This window comes from Anarrhichthys ocellatus, unplaced genomic scaffold (assembly GCF_004355925.1).
Source record: "Anarrhichthys ocellatus isolate YVR2014 unplaced genomic scaffold, GSC_Weel_1.0 scaffold73, whole genome shotgun sequence".
NCBI classification, from domain to species: domain Eukaryota; kingdom Metazoa; phylum Chordata; class Actinopteri; order Perciformes; family Anarhichadidae; genus Anarrhichthys; species Anarrhichthys ocellatus.
In genome coordinates this window covers 267,644-284,035 of record NW_022280103.1, presented here as the reverse complement: position 1 = coordinate 284,035, position 16,392 = coordinate 267,644, and the positions used below count along the sequence as shown (strand labels likewise).

General features: G+C 42.8%; 1 protein-coding gene across 1 annotated transcript; it reads right to left on the bottom strand.

The window, feature by feature from the left end:
- Nucleotides 1-693: 693 nt before the first annotated feature.
- On the bottom strand, nt 694-7,068 carry hccsb (holocytochrome c synthase b). The gene is made up of 8 exons (XM_031873689.1): nt 6,964-7,068; nt 5,952-6,066; nt 5,815-5,862; nt 5,201-5,334; nt 4,812-4,960; nt 3,734-3,853; nt 3,496-3,582; nt 694-2,325 (listed from the first exon to the last, which is right to left on the bottom strand). The coding sequence occupies exons 2-8, from the start codon at nt 6,058-6,060 to the stop codon at nt 2,127-2,129; spliced, it is 846 nt and encodes a 281-aa protein (XP_031729549.1). The 5' UTR covers nt 6,061-6,066; nt 6,964-7,068; the 3' UTR covers nt 694-2,126.
- Nucleotides 7,069-16,392: the final 9,324 nt, after the last annotated feature.

The window sequence follows — 16,392 nt, the reverse complement described above, 5'->3', positions numbered from 1 at the left end:
TAATCCAATGAAAACATAGTTATGATTACTACATTTAAGTTCTGCTAATAGAGCCCCTGAACACTGTTCTTAATGTCATGTGGCCTCTTGCACATATTACATTTCAGAACTTAACCAAACACATTTTACAAATTGACTTGTTAGAGTCTGAGCTCACCTGTGTACAAACCAGGTCGCTGTGAGTCGTCTTCTGCTTTGTTCATGGCAGTGGATTTGTTTATCTTGCTGTGCATTAACTATTATTGGCTGTGAACATCTCACTTTTGTCTTCACATGTCCGTTTGTCTTCAGTGGGAATCGATGTGATCGGTGCTCTGTGTCTGTGTTTCAAAGTCATGAATAATAAAGCAGACGGGACTTTATTCACATCTGCTTTGTTTGTCTTTAAGAACGTGATGAATTCTGGTTTGGTTCTTTACGCAGCTGAGCAGAGACAAAACACAGAGAGGGCCATCTGGTTTATTTTAAGCAACTGTAATGACGCATTGTGTCCAGCAGATGGTGCTAAACATGCACTGCATGGACAGGGAGGCCTGTGGCTCTGTTGCTCTGGTCTCCACACATAACGCTGTTCTTCCAGCTTGAGCCTTCATTGTGTATTTAGATGATTTATTCCCATACACAGAGCACCTGAACTCAACCCAGTACACCTTTGCAATGGTTTCCAGGAGAAAGACAAATATGATTCAGAGACAGAAGATGAGCAGCTTTATTGTTAGTTTAGTTGACCAACAGAGCTAGAAGAACTTAAGCACCAAGATGATGCCCTCAGGTATAATAATTAATAATGAATCAATAAATACAAATATCAACACAACTAAATTTGATAAGCTGAAGTCAGACATGAACATGTTACACTGTGAAAAGCAGATTCAAAATCATTAAAGCAGATAGAAAGTGACTTTAAAGTAACTTAAGAGCTTTAGCACTAATTATGAAATAATGCAGTCTTACAGTGTATGAAGTAAGCTGCAGTGATGAACAGCATGTCAACTGGTCAGCGGCTCTACCTCCAAACAATCTACTGTTGTCCCGCTGATTTAACAGCAAGCCTCACGTCCATCCTGGTCCTTTTAAAAAAATAGAACTATAAACCCAAAAGTCAAACTAGACTGACACCCATCACCCGCCATGGTCACCCATACGCATTATCCTCATCGCTGTGCTGCAGTAACATATGACGGCGTGGATCAGAGGAGAATCACACGGGTCACCGAGCACTCAGTCTGCATGGAGAACCATTGAGTGGGACCAACTACGGGTGCTGCATCAAAAGCAAAATACTGTACAGCAGTACTCCTCATTTATCATATACAGGCAACACACCAACAAATAACAGACTGTAGATGAAATGATGTATTCCTAATGAAGAATATGAGTGTTTGAAGCATAAACTATTGTGACCACAACCACGGGTCCCAATCTTTCCCCGTGATATGGCTGGTGTGACAGTGTGTCTCTAAAATAAAATAAAAAGGAGAATGTTGAAACAGAAGATTTTCCAGGACATTTTAATTTTCCTCTAACTTTCAATGAAATTTGAAGAACTGAAAAACGTGTTTTCCAGGACGTGTGGGAGCACCGATAACTAACAATTCTTCCACGAGTCAAAGCCGCCACATGAGCTACAGCTAATCAGAAGCAGCACGAGTCTACAGAGACTCAGCAGAATAAGAACTACAAATCCGTACTTCAAGCAACTCAGTATTGCTTTAACATAAATGCAACATGGAAAGGTTAACAAATAAATGGTTCAAAATGAAGCAGCAGAAGGAGATGTATGCTGACTTTTATACCCCACTATGACATCGTCAGGGTTATTTCTTCAGTCGTGGCCACAGCAGACGGAGCGCCTCATGACGACCTTTGTGTGTCACATTGGTGGAGTGTTCCCGACAGTGAGCAGAGTGAGACACACGCTGACCTTTGAAATCACTGTGATGAGCAGATGAAGCTTCATGCAGCCTAACAGACGTTCTGCAAACACCAAGTCATTTTATTTGTCTTCAGGAGTTCTGCTTATGTTTTCTTTGCACAGCACATCTTGTACAGAGCTAAAATAAGGAACACCAGTTTCACAGTCTGTGTGTGTGTGTGTGTGTGTGTGTGTGTGTCCCGAGTCCCTTTTAGGAGGTCCAGCGCATCCAGGTCACCTTCATGCGGTCCCAGACGGCACCTAACGAGTCGTAGGCGGGGCGCACATCCAGGATGGAGAACTGGTAGTTCTCCTTGTTGATTTCTCCGTCGTAGTAGTCGATGACGTAGCGCACCTCCTTCCCACAGCGGTCGATGATCCAGTCATGGCGGTCGAAAGGCAGCTCATAGCTAATGAGGAGGAGAAGAAGAGATGAATCCACTGAAATAAGACTGCGCTTGTATTTCATCCTCAGTGCTTTTTAACAGTCTCAATAGATGTTGGTGTCTCTGGTGTTCAGCAGGAGGAAAATAGTTCCGACAAGAAACTGCTCACAACACGGGCTGTGGATTATCTTTAGCATCAGGTCATTGATGTTGTTGTTGTTGTTGTTTTGGCACCACACGCTGATAATCCCATTACATTGGAGAGAAGGCAACTCACACCAAAAACAATCCACTTTATATTTTGGGGTGGACTGTCCCTTCAAAGCAGCATCACACATGTGAGCCCGACATCCTTCCAGACCAGCGACTGAATGTACGCATCCCTTGTTTTAGTCTTACAGGTGCAACGATGTTTCTATGTTAAGAGATAAATAAAAAGGCCACATTTTAAGTAGAACATACCAACTTCTCTACACTGAACCATGTCTAATGATGCACCGTTTACCAAACTTCTCACTTTCTTTGGACATGAATCCACATCTTCATCCCATTTGTTCTTCTCTAACAGGATTTTTGATCCATGTTACATAATGATGACACTGCTGCTGATAACAGAGTAACTAAACCCCCACCTTCTTCTGTTCAGCTGAGAACCAATGTATACGGTATTCTGTGGTGTGGTTCATGGATTCAGGTCGTTATCTTTTTAGCACAAACTATTTCTATTCTACAGATTGGGTTACAAATATTGTTCAACTGCCCTCTACTTATTGAAACCCAACTGTTGCAATATTATGTTGCTATTGGCTGATCTCAAGGCAGATTAGCAGATGGCGTTTAGCATAAGCTAGCTAAAAGGTTAACAGCTACCATGAAGGGTAATTTAATAACATTTAAGTCTGGCTACATGTAGACGTAACGTAGACCAGAGCCGGCAAATCAAGCGGTGCTTTTTATGTTCTGTAACTGTAGCATTGAATCATGGTGGGATTAGCAAGCTAGCTAGCGCACCGCTAAATGTGTAGAATTGAACAACTTCAATGCCTCATCCACACCCTCTTATCACCATCGCCAGATCATCAGTCAATAACACTGAACCACCACATGTTGCAATGTGCCGACGGCTTCATTTCACATCCACAGATTGTAACGCTACACTGGTTACAGAAAACAGTCGGTGGATAAGGAGCTCACCCCATCCAGTGGCGGAAGCGAGCCCTCGGTGAGAACTCTTTGGCTTTACCACCGAACCTCTTCAGGGTCGGCCCACATGGACATTCACTGCAGGACAACACGAGACACAGTCCTTAATAACAGGAAGAGTAGGACGACTTTGTAAAACTATATAAATATGTATATCTGACTCTGAACATCATAAGAATTGGTCTCAGATGAATGGAAAGCTGCACATCTGTACGGTGTGTGAACTCACCCTGCGTGCAGCGCCTCCCACTTCAGGATCTCCTGCCAGGCCTGCTCGTTGTTCGTGTTGTGGATTTTTATGATGTTGGTCATATCTTTAGCGCCGAGGTCATCCTCACGCCAGCGCCACCTGCAGAGCGAACAAGGCTGACGTTAGATCACATTCAGAACCCGCCCAGAGTCTCCGGCCCCTCCACACCGCTGCCTCCTTTCAGCTTGAGAGTGCGACGCTGTAATTATTAAAGCTTGTAGTATATGCACACTGAGCATTGAGCCAATTAAACATTAAGATTAGATTTTATTTTAAATAAAAATGGACCATGAGAATTATATTTGAATCAGATGAACAGTCACATTCTACTGCGTCTTATTGTGGGCAACACTTGCACACAGACAGCTTTGGCAACGTTAACCGAACCATGCTAGTCAGGTTAGCCTCTGGGTGAGTCATGTAGCTCATATGGTGAACGTGTACGACTGGTTACCACCACGCGGTTATCAGCCGTCTTAGTTAACCAGGTTCTCTTCATCAGGCATCATGTGCACTTTACCATAAGACGAGGCGTTTGGCGTCATTTCACTCTTCTACCACACGAACGCAACCAATCACGTGCTTCCATCAAGAGGAACATGTTATAATGGAGAGCTATGAGGAATTTAAGAAAATGATGACAGTAGGAGCAACACTGATGCTGCAAACAAGGCAAGAGAAGTTAGTTAATATCCATTTTATCATTTTATGCACTCATAATGTCCACCGTTCATTTCTACAGCCGCACATTCTGCAACACTTACATTTTAAACCTGATGCACGTCACGCTCAAGAATTACACTTCGCTCTGAACGTGGAAATCTCTTTAGTTTTTGGCCAAATATTGATTGATGATTATCGGTGCTGTGACAGACAGGAAGGGGGAGACGACATAAATGGCAAATTACTCTCATTGCCAGCCTGGGAGACACAAATGTGTCTCTAATGAAGAGTATGAGGAGATGTTACATGCTGGGAAACCCCAAACGGCCTGTGCTACGTTACTGCACACGTGCCCAGTGATGAACCGGCATACAGAAGTCACTCATGGACTGACCCTTTCCGCAGCATGGCGTTCCAGAACATCTGCTCAGACGGGTAAACCCAGTTCTTTTCCGCGTTGTGACGGGGAATGGTGGACTCCTCTCTGGCCAGGTGGAGGGCGAAGGGCTGGTCTTGAGCTGGTACTTGGTTAGGAGGAGGCATCTGCACACACGGGCAGGAGAGACGGCTCACAACACGATACACACTCAGTCGTTCAGCACTGCAAATATTATCCTTAGCTCATCGCTCCAAGATGTTGAACCTTTGTTAACTGTTAAATGGTGCTTTAGTCAAAAGACAGATCACACATTGATCCGTTTCAGCTTAGCGTTCATACTATCACTCCCTGCTCTGTCCACCCAGCACCCATCCTATGTTCATCCACGCAGGTGGTGCACTTACCATGTTAGCTGGGTCGATGTCACTCTTCGTGCCTTCTGCAGCTTTCATGGGACACTCCACATAGTCATAGGCCCGGTCCTGGTGAACTGGACCTGCTGCTGCTTGGTGCATCGGACACTCCGCCGGGGGAGACGCTACAGGAAACAAGAGCACCTGATTGAGGCATAGCGGGTACCAACCCCGGACAGTACTAGCTTAAAACCTTCAACAATACGAATGTTGAAAAGATGGGACCGAGTGCAGCGTTGTCTTGTTCCAGTTCTGATTGTAACAGCTCTACTGATAACTCTAATAGTTTGTTATATTTTGATCTCAAGGTGCACATTTTGCTGTTTGCTGGCCCTACTTTTGTAATGATAAGAGCTGCATTCAGTGGAAGCCAATGGCCAAGAATTCATTGACAATCTCTCAAAATAGTTGCCAATGGCAAGCGTTACCGCCGATCCCCGAGTTGTACGTTTGCGAGGCAACATCAGGGAGCATTGGCACAAGCCACTGAAACAAAACCAACCTGCAACTTATCCCATCAGTGCCTCCAGGAAATGTATTCGCTAAAGCGGTACAGGCATGTCACAAATAACTGAACAGGCCAGCATGCACTTTAATGTTGATACCTTTCACAGGCTGAGCTTGATGCATGGGACACTCCGCAGGTGGAGACACTAAGAGAGGCACACACAAACAAAATGCAACGTGTTAACATCATTTCACCAACTATAGGTAAAAAAAATAAACAATGTTTTGTTAGCACCTTTGACAGGCTGGGCTTCTTGGTGCATGGGGCAGCCCTGAGGGGGGGCGGCCATCATGGCCTCTGCCCGGACTGTAGGAGCAGCAGGTGTGGACAAGGAGGCTCCCATCCTGCCCTGTCAGATGTGGACACACACACAACACACACACACACACAGTCAACACTCTTAATGTCAGATGAACTGGTATGGGTAACTGGTGGTAGGCTAATCACAGGAGCTAGCTCACTGGATGTAGTCTGCAGCACCGTGAGTCAGAAACAGTCCAGCACTGAGCTGGCCTGCACATCCTCTCATTGTCAAGGACTCCAGGAAAACAGAAACACCGTGTCCAACCTGTATTAAACACTAACGTTTCTGATCAACCAGCCATTGGAGCCACATCGATGGAGGCAGACATGTAAAGAATGAGCGCTAACGTTACGTCTATAGTTATCAGGTCAGGTATGTCAAAGTGCCTTTACACTTAAGGGAATAATATCATACATTATGATGAACGTGAAGTAGTTCAGTCGAAGGAATATTTTTTAAAGTGAATTCCAAAGGCTAACGCACATAAGATATTAATGTTAACGGTCAGAATGTCTGAACAGCCTGACATGTGATCCGACCAGAAGTTATCCTTGATTAACCTCACGGTGAATGTTAGCATCAAAGCTAACGCAGTAACGCTAGCTAGTAGCCTGGTTCCAGACCCCTGGACCCCCCCGTCCCCCAACATCTCAGATGTATTCAAATACTATGACATAATGAAGTGAAACGAAATGTCAAATCAATCTGACAATCAGGCGATAGCGGTACTAACGTTAGCTAACTTAACTACTTTCATGTATGGTTAGCTACCTAGCAGCTATGCTAACGTTAGCCGACATGTTTACGGTCTTATTTCTACTTTAACGTCCTTTAAACAAAGCAGGTTAACAATACATGCAGGTTGCCTCTTTCTCTCTGTCTAGTCGCATTATCTACAGTATGGTGCGAACAGACCAAGAGCGAGATAAACACCTGACTCACCTGTAAGAGAAGTCAGCACAGAGGCGTCTGGTGTCGGTTTGCTATCCCAATGTCAACGAGTAGGACATGTTACTGTGGGTTATGTGTGCAGTACGTAAACCAAGTACGTCATCACGCTGCATTAGACAACACGGCGTACACATTTGGTAACATGTGGGTGATATAACAAGAGCTGCATCATTACATAGCAATGCAATAGCAACGCAAAGGTCTCCCTCCTCATATGTAATGAGCCCATAGTTTTGAGACTGTGAAGTTTCTGATATTTTGTCCATCTCCCTTTACTTGTGGTTATATCAAATATAAAGCCAGTGAGTGATCTGTAGAACCAAAGAGGACATGTGTCTAAATGTCCTGTCTTTAGAATAGACTGGTAATAACTGTAGCACGTGTAATAGATAATATATCTTGGACATTTTATTGGGCTACAGAATAACAGATGCTAAGGATAGATGTAGTTATGCTGTGCACAAGCAAACATCCTACGTTTAGTACATGTAGGTAACTGAAGGTGTCTCTGTTCAGAGCACTTTGCACACCACTCTACTATTCCTGGGGTTAAACCACAGAAACACAAGTGTATAGCTTATAATGATGCTATGAGGATATCACTAGAGACCTAGAGGGTACAGATGCTTGTGGTTACAAACTGTTCTAAGACATCTCATGTTAAAATTTATTTGCCTACTTCATGAGCCTGAAAATGAAATCCTCTCGGGCTTATCATACATAAGTATCTACTGCAGGCTACCAGTCACGGCATTATAGTTGTCTCTTTGTAGGACACTGATTTCTATTCTATTTAAACCCTTATGTGTTATTGGGCTTTTGTTTATAAAATGTCTTGACTGTTTTCTGAGTCTGTAATAACGTTTTAATTGATTGATTGATTTACCAGGGACAGTGCGCATTAATCAACATTTCAGTTTCCTAAATTACAATTTAGTGGCCTAATATCAGTACAATGCCACAGCAAACTGTAGTAAACCACTGTAGAGCACAATACAACACAGTACGTTACAATACAATAAAATACATAAATGCATTACAAAGGTAGCTCATACATGTGGGAACGAAATATGAAACCCTCCTTTCACTACACACCAGCCTTAATAGGCCCCAAATGGTTATTTTTTTAGAGTCTATCAGTCTAATACCATGAAGTCATAATTCTATATCCTAATTACTGGATTCAAATGTACAATACTTTTTAGTACTAATACCAAATCCATGTCTTTTTTATATACGACACTAATCACTGCTGGAGTTGCAAAACTTGGTTCGTCCTGTGGTAGCGGTGTTTGTCCAGTAGAGGGCGCCAAAATCCCGTCTGAAGTTTACACTTTGTCACGGAATTACGGTATTTTAAGATAAGATAATAAGATAAGCCTTTATCATTATTTAAAATTGTTGTGTTAATATTCATATTAATATTATTGTGTACTTTTGTATTTTGATGCTCTGGCAACATTGTTTTATTTTTTTTTACTGTTATGCTGATAAATTGAATTGAATTGAATATTAGTCTGGCATTGGGGGGGGATTTGCAGTATTACAGCAGCAACGGTGATAGTGCAATAACAACAATAGGCATCAGTAAAAAACCAAACAAGTATAATAAATTAGTAAGTAAACAGTAAAGATATAATAAATAATAACAGTAAAATATATATACATATAATCGTAGACTGAATGAATAATTTAGTTTGTCATATGAAATAGGAAATATGAAAGGTTAATATTGTGTAGAATATTGATATTGCACAGTGGTATAAATTGATATTGCAGATGAACGAGTTTCTTGTGTGGCTAACACACTGCAGGTGAAGCAGCCTGTTGCTGAAGGAGCTGCCCAGTACTGTCAGAGTGTCCTGCATGGGTTAGGAGATGTTCCCCATCAGGGATGATAGCTTAGCCATCATTCTCCTTTCTCCCACCACCTCCACTGGACCGGGGACCCAGCAGACCACTTCACAGAAGACGGCTGATGCACCACAGAGTCGAAAAAAGGTCCTCAGGAGGTCTCCCTTCCCTCCAAAACCCTTTTTGCAGAGTGTTTGTGTTGTCTGTGTCCGGTTTATTGTTCAGGTGAACACCAGGTACTCTCAATGTCCATCCTCCTGGATGTTCACTGTTTATACCTACGGTCACCATCTTCAATCCCACACTCTTTTTCTTCTGCCTCCTATATCGCCTAGTTACATTCACTTTACCAAGACAGGGCAACGTATTCAACAGAGAGAAAAAACGAAGAAAGGATGATTTTAATGAAAAAAGCAGACCATTGTAAGTCCCACAAACAAGTGTCACTACAGTAGAAGTGACCTCTCTGATTCTCTGGTGCGGTGACCTCTGACATTGAAATTCCTCAATCTTGGTCCAGCAGTCAAATTCTCCTGAATTAAATGTATTCTAACTGCAACTGAAACAGTTAAAGTGATTCTTATAGTCTGTTATCATTGTGTACCTCTGTATGCATGGCCTTAAGGTGGTACTACTCATTGTATATGGAGATTTGTTGACGTTATTTCGTGAAAAGCAGGTTAGATTTGATTTGTATTTAATCTTACTCATGTTTTTTTTCCAATGCTCATCTATTGTCATTCCAGTTGCTTCTTTTTCTTTCTTTCTTTTGTTGTTGTTGTTAGTGCCCCGGGAATCTAAGAAATACATTAAAAAAACAAAAGCATTACAGAATTATTAAAATGAACAATAATGATATTGGGTCCATTGCTTTTTCTTTTACTAGATGAGACCATTAAAAGGTTAAAGGTCCTTATAATTGGATATTGCTCTGTAGAAATATACAAATTTACAATGAATCAATGAGGTTACCACAGCTGATCAACACATTCCATGAGTTTTATCCCAGAGTTTACCACCCTGTTAAACATTAATTGTTCATGTTTTCTACTTTTATGAGAATTTTCCACAAAGTTCAAAATGCTTGCAATTCATAGCTCTATTGTGCTTTTGTACCTTTGTGGTTGAGAACACCCACACTGACAACAGACTGAACATTGAGGCATCACTTAGACGCCAATGGTTATTGCTTTGGGTTTGGCTCTATTAGTTCTTTGTGTGTGTAATTAATCTGAGTTCTTGGTGCGCCTGGAATGAAACTCAACCACAGCAACAGTCGCCTCCAAGTGTTCGGGTGGAAAGTGGTGAAGCTGTTTGTTAAAGAGTTCTAATATTCAAGATAAATGCTATCTACTATCGTAACATTTGAACACCTTGTCGTTCCACCAAACAGTTGAAGTTTTCCTCATACCTGGACTTTTTTCAATCCTCAACGAGTGACTGAACATTTCAATCACAGAACAAATCCCTGAAAACCTCCAAGGCTGCGATTCATTAAAAGTATGTGAAACGCAATGCCACGCTCACTGATTAAAACCTGGCTTATCACGCAGGTCGCTTCATTCATGTTGAACATATTGAGGCGGAAGAGTTTCCTAATTGTTTCCTGAACCCCGGCACATATACAAGACATACACAGCAAGATAGTATCAGGAATGAAACTATTATCAAAGGTTGCCACTTTGCCTAAAAGACCCCTCTGGAGATCTGACAGAAATCCACTAAACATGTGTGTCAGTGGAGGTGCAGCCCATTAAATCTATTTGTGAATGTATATTCTCATGCTTCCATGTCTGATTGTGATTTCCCCACAGCTGTGATACATATTGCTGTGATGTTATTGTAGTCAAAGTTTTTTATAATTCCCTTCAACCCACACACACACTGTGTTCACTCACACATACAGCTGCCATCTGCTTGTGGGATGCTCCATATGCTTTCATTCAGCGTTGTGAAGCATTCTTTACGGGTTTTTAGAAGACAAGGAACATAAATGCACCTGTTACAATACAGTACAATTTAAAGCCAGTCATGAGTGACTTGTTATCTTCACTTGGGACTTACCCATGTTGACTTAGGACTTGATAGTCTTCACTTGGGACTTACTCATGTTGACTTAGGACTTGATAGTCTTCACTTGGGACTTAACTCCATTGACTTGACTGCACTGACGCTGAACTTTGGCACGGAATATAAATCTTGCATTCTATTGAATATGAACATAATTCCAAGGGATAATTGGCTGGCAAGATGCAATTAAGCACATGAACTGTACATCAGGATGTGACAACAGCAATTCTGATTAAACAACAAAAATATTCCAAAGTGGAAATCCTCACGGAAAACACTGAAGTTTAATTGTTTAGGTAAGCACAAAAGGCATTGTTCCCAATCTCCGATGTTGATGAGTGTATCTCCATCATAGGCCATACATGCTCAAGTAATAACGAAGAAAAGACAACAATCTTTTTTTTTAATTAGCGAAAAGTATAATAATAATAATAATACATTTCATTTATATAGCGCTTTAAAAGGCACTCAAAGACACTTCACATGGTAAAAACAGAAACAATAAAAGCATTTATAATAAGAACAAAATCTACGACATAACAGTAAGAAAGAAAAATAAACACGAAGAGAAAAAAAAGAAAACATACATGACTGACTTTAGAGGTTAAAAGCAGATTTAAATAGGTGAGTTTTAAGTGCAGTTTTGAAGGTGGCGAGTAACGGAGAATGTCTGAGGTGTTGGGGCAGGGAGTTCCAGAGGGAGGGGGCAGCAACGGAGAAGGCCCTGTCCCCCCAGGTCCGATGCTTGGACAGAGTAGGGGGGGTAAGGAGGTTGGTGTCGGCGGATCTCAGGTTGCGGTTGGGAGTGTGACGAGGTGCAGGAGGTCTGAAAGGTATGAAGGGGCAAGGTTGTGGAGGGCTTTGTAAGTGATGAGGAGAATCTTGAACTGGATTCTTTGCTGTATGGGGAGCCAGTGGAGGTTTTGAAGGACTGGGGTGATGTGGTCTCTGGTGCGGGAGTGGGAGAGCAGACGGGCAGCTGAGTTCTGGATGTATTGTAGTTTATTGATGATTTTGGTGGGTGAGCCGTACAGGATGCTGTTGCAGTAATCCAGTCGAGAGGTGATGAAGGCGTGGATGAGTGTTTCAGCGGCTGCGGAGGAGAGGGAGGGGCGGAGACGGGCGATGTTTTTGAATGTATGGGAGCTACTGGTCGCCGCATCTACTGTAGGTTGCATAATGTCACCAGATCAGGTGTATATAGGAAATATCTTGGTGTTTGGAACCAGTCTGTAAACACAGTGGGATGCAGTTGAAGGATCATTCTGGCCTGCATCGCAGACTTTGTTTCTGCATGGCTTTGTACCCGTGATTAATTCCAGTGAATCCACAGCTGGCACTGAACTGTTGATGAATGTGTTATTTTTTAGCTGGCTGTTTTTGAGATGTTCCCTTCCCTGAGTTTGTCTTTTCATCTGTTTTTGTTAACCCCCACACTCTGGCTATAATCAGACACATGAGGGAACAAGCTGGAGAAACTCAACTGGAGTCTGTATTTACACAGGCTGGCCCTTTAGAAAGGGCTCTGAAATACTGAAGGAGCACAATAGTGCAAGAAAATGAGTATTGGCCTGCATTATACAGTATGTACAATTTTCGGCAGAGTGAATGCCAGAATTCATAAGTTTACTGGCATGGGTAGCAAGTCCAAATAGAAGTAAATGAGAGTCAAATGGGCGAGCAGGAAATAGTCATAAAAAAGGTGCCAGGCAGGTACAACACTGTTAGTTACAGCGCCCATTATACTTAGATATGCTTCGTCTGTTCAAAGGTAACATTACTATGTCAGTCACCTTACATTGGTGTCACAATATTCCTGACCACATTACATTGTATGTAGTCTCATTCACTACGAGGAACTTTCATTTTGTGTTGATTTTGGCGGTCTCTGCAGACAAAATTGGTCGTGTTTCTGGGCTCCAAACTCCCATAAGAAAACCTCTCATTTTCTGACAGTCTGCCCTGTGCAGTTCTTCCTTGCCTCCCTTCTCTCCAGCAGGCCCAGCAATACGGCCTGGGTCTCCAGCAGCGTGGTGTTGGTGTTGGCTCCCAGCGGGGACCGGAGGAGCAGAGAGGAGAAGCTCTGCCCCTGGTCGAAGGAGATGCTGCTACCGGGTGCTGAGCTCCCATCTTCCCAGTGAAGCTCTGACTGCATGTCGAAGGCGGGAGCAAAGCCAGATCTGGGTCTGTCCGTGGTGGGCTGGTCGCTGCTGGAGGCCCCGCTGGAGGCCCCGCTGGAGTCTGAGCTGAAGGAGTTTCTGGTGAAGCTGGAGGATTTCATCTGATTTAGTTCCTTTGTTATATAATCACTCGGCATTTGGTAGAAATGCATGGACACAAGGACAGAGGGGCAGACTGCCAGATGTGACTTTAGTAAAGATACACAAGCAACATTATGTAAAGTATCAGGTTTCTTTTTTGTTTGCTGTTGTTCGACAACAGTTAGTATGGCAAGCACAACAGCCAATGTCATCATAATGTGCCATTTGCTCAGGGTTGTTTCTTTGGTCTTGATGGGTACATCCAGAATGCAACAACAAAGGACAACACAAAGCAGATTGAGGAAACACAAAGACAAGCTTCCTTGCTGGGGAGGCTTTGCAGCTGCCCGTTACCCCCGCCTCAGAGGAGCAGCTGTTTGAGAGCGGACAGCTTGTCATGATGAGTGACAGATGATGAGAGGGGAGGAGGGCTAGAAGGACAAATCACTTTCCCAGTTTGAGTTGATTTCAAGCTGTTACCCTGATTATTTATTCAGCAACTTATTGAATTTCCATACAGTGTGGTCCTCTGTACTGATTCAAGCTGATCCTCAATTTCTGTTATAGTTTATCAAAGTGTGTTGATCTTATTTGCAAAGCATAGCAGTATAAATGCGGTTGCTTCATCATTAAATCCAGTGAACTGGGCTGAAAGCTGACTTACACAACGTTGTGTTTACGTGGCTGTCTGATGCAACTGCAAAAACATTCCTCTTCATGTTGACAGCATGCATTTGATTTACTGCAAGTCCTAGTCACACCTCCCTTTCATAATCCACATGAACACAACTCAGATGGAAATATCAAAGCACAGTTTTCTATTGAAATACAAATGGAGCTCTGAATACATTTCACTGGAAAATGCCAAGTTAAAGGTTTATGAAAGTGTCTCTGCTCATCCAAACCCTGCATACCTCCCGCTGACCTCCACTAGAACAACGAAAGAAAAAAACATTTGTCTAAATCGAGTCTCTGGGTTATTTCAGGGTTAAGCGGTTCTGGCAAGGGCTTCACACCACAAACTGAGTAGTTGTTCAAAATGGGATTTTTTCTTCTGTGGTTTAGATCATCCCAGTTTTAGCTGAAATTACAGTGTCTGCTGTCCGTGGAGGGCAGCCCTGAGGACCAGGGTTTGGCTGAGGAGGAATTGTGCAGCATCACAACAACTGTTGCAATGCAACGACAATATGGGCACAGCTGTTTACCATAATTATTGTTGATTTGAGGGAAAACAAACGACCACGAGAAGAGTAGAAGACTGTCGAAGTTAGGATCATCTCTGAACCCATCGGCTATCTGTCTGATGACAATTCAGCTTCTGGGTTCCGGTATAGCCAAGAACCTGGCCAAGACCTTCTCTTTAATGCGCCGGCCATTAGGCCAATCCCAATGTCCACACCACAGAATGTATAAAACATGGACGTGGTGTCCACAATGTCACCCATAGGTTCCTGAAGAGCCGTTGTGAAGCTCAAAGTTTCTCTGGCCGTCGCCATCTTGGCAGTGACGACACAGCCGGACTCAAAAAATGGGCAAAGAGGATCATCGTTGGAGTTGGGTTACACAGCAGAGCGGACAGCGAGCAGCTAACCACCTGAGTCATCTGGGCAGTTTAACATGGGGGTCTGTGGGGATTCACTTGCTTTTGAGGCCAGCCTTGAGCGGCCATCTGAGGATCTGCAGTTTTTTGTCACTTGGGCAACTTTGAGGCGCGTTCCTACAAAGTCGACGAGGGATTCGGGCTGTCCCACTGTCACATTCTCACTGTGTATGAGGGCTCTCTCGCAGACATTTTGAGACCTTTATGCACACTTTCCGTTAAGTCTGCATTTCTGCATACTATGCCTGAGGGATTTACCCACAATTCATAGCTTTGTGACGTTAAACACAGGCCCATAGGCATTAAAAAAGGTTGGAACACCAGCTATAATAAATGTCATATTAAATATACTCAGAAACATTGACATTAAGGATTTGAGATGGTACACAGAAAAGAAAACAAGCTCAGGTTTTATTACACACCTTCTTTATTCATCTATCCTTTCTTTTTGAGTAAATTGATTATTTAACAGTTAGGCCTGTTGTCTCATCTCGTTAGACAAGAACCTGGAAGATGTCTGAATCAGGCATTTAAAGGCGTGAAATAAGAACCCACAGTTGTACATAACATATTTTGGTGTCGTCAAGGGGACTAGATGTCACCACAAACTGCTGTCTCATTTATATTGATTCATTTCAGCCCTTCACACTCAACCATTTACCAGGTGATGTTAGTTTAGTCCCTGAGGGTTCAGGGCTTCAGACATTAGGGGGGGACATAAATCATAAATCATCTTCAGACAGTAGCCGGTGGGTTCAAACTACAAACAAACTTCTTGTCCTTATGCCTGCAGAGTCTGAATTCCTATGCAGATGTCTCTTTATAGAGATTAATGTTAGGATTGCAGATACGGCCACCTGCAGAAAGCTGCACTGGTCAATATTTGTTATATGAACAACAGGTAATGTAAAAGGCGTCACTTGTGATGTCACATCCACATGGAATCATCAACTCTGCAGGTCTCTCGGAGATGTTTAACATCTTTCAGCTCAATTTCTTGGTTTTACGGCCGGCTACTTTTCTGTTTCGTTCAATTTCAGCACTCTCATCAACCTCGTGTCCAGCAGCACCAGTCAGCTGCTTTCATCAAACAAGCTCTGATAAAGCCACTAGACACCACAGCACAATACACACAGAAGCTAAGCTAAGCTAATGAACGTTAGCTAACGTTTGGCAGCTGAAGAGCCACGTACATTTTCCTCAGAGACCAAGACGGAGATAAAGATAGAGCGAACGTCAGACTCACTCTGTTAGGTGAACACAAACACGACTGCAAATGAATGCCGATGTTGCTCCAAGGCTGCAACCTGTACAAACAGACAAAATAATACAAATGACTCGAAATGACAGAAAAAAACAAGTGAATTTCGCAGTCAAGGAGTTTTATTGCCATCAAAAAGTGATCGTGAAAGTCATCTCCTAAATTGGGCAACCATTCCAGAACCAAGACATGAATACAACAGGCATTCATCTTGTACCATCCGCAATCTACACACTGCACTATTAAGTTAGATTGTTTTCCACTAAGACATGGATCCAGCTGTGTCCACCATATTTATGCAGTAGCGGGGTAAAAATAGCCACATCCAGAGCAGAGAACTGGTAATTGTGGCCTCAAAAGTGTCTTTTTATAGA

Coding starts and splice junctions, on each gene's coding strand:
- hccsb (XM_031873689.1), bottom strand. CDS start 6,060: ATGGGAGCCTCCTTGTCCACACCTGCTGCTCCTACAGTCCGGGCAGAG. Junction 4,961..5,200: donor ACATCGACCCAGCTAACATG/GTAAGTGCACCA, acceptor CCGTGTGTGCAG/ATGCCTCCTCCTAACCAAGT. Junction 2,326..3,495: donor CGCTTCCGCCACTGGATGGG/GTGAGCTCCTTA, acceptor CCTCCTCATTAG/CTATGAGCTGCCTTTCGACC.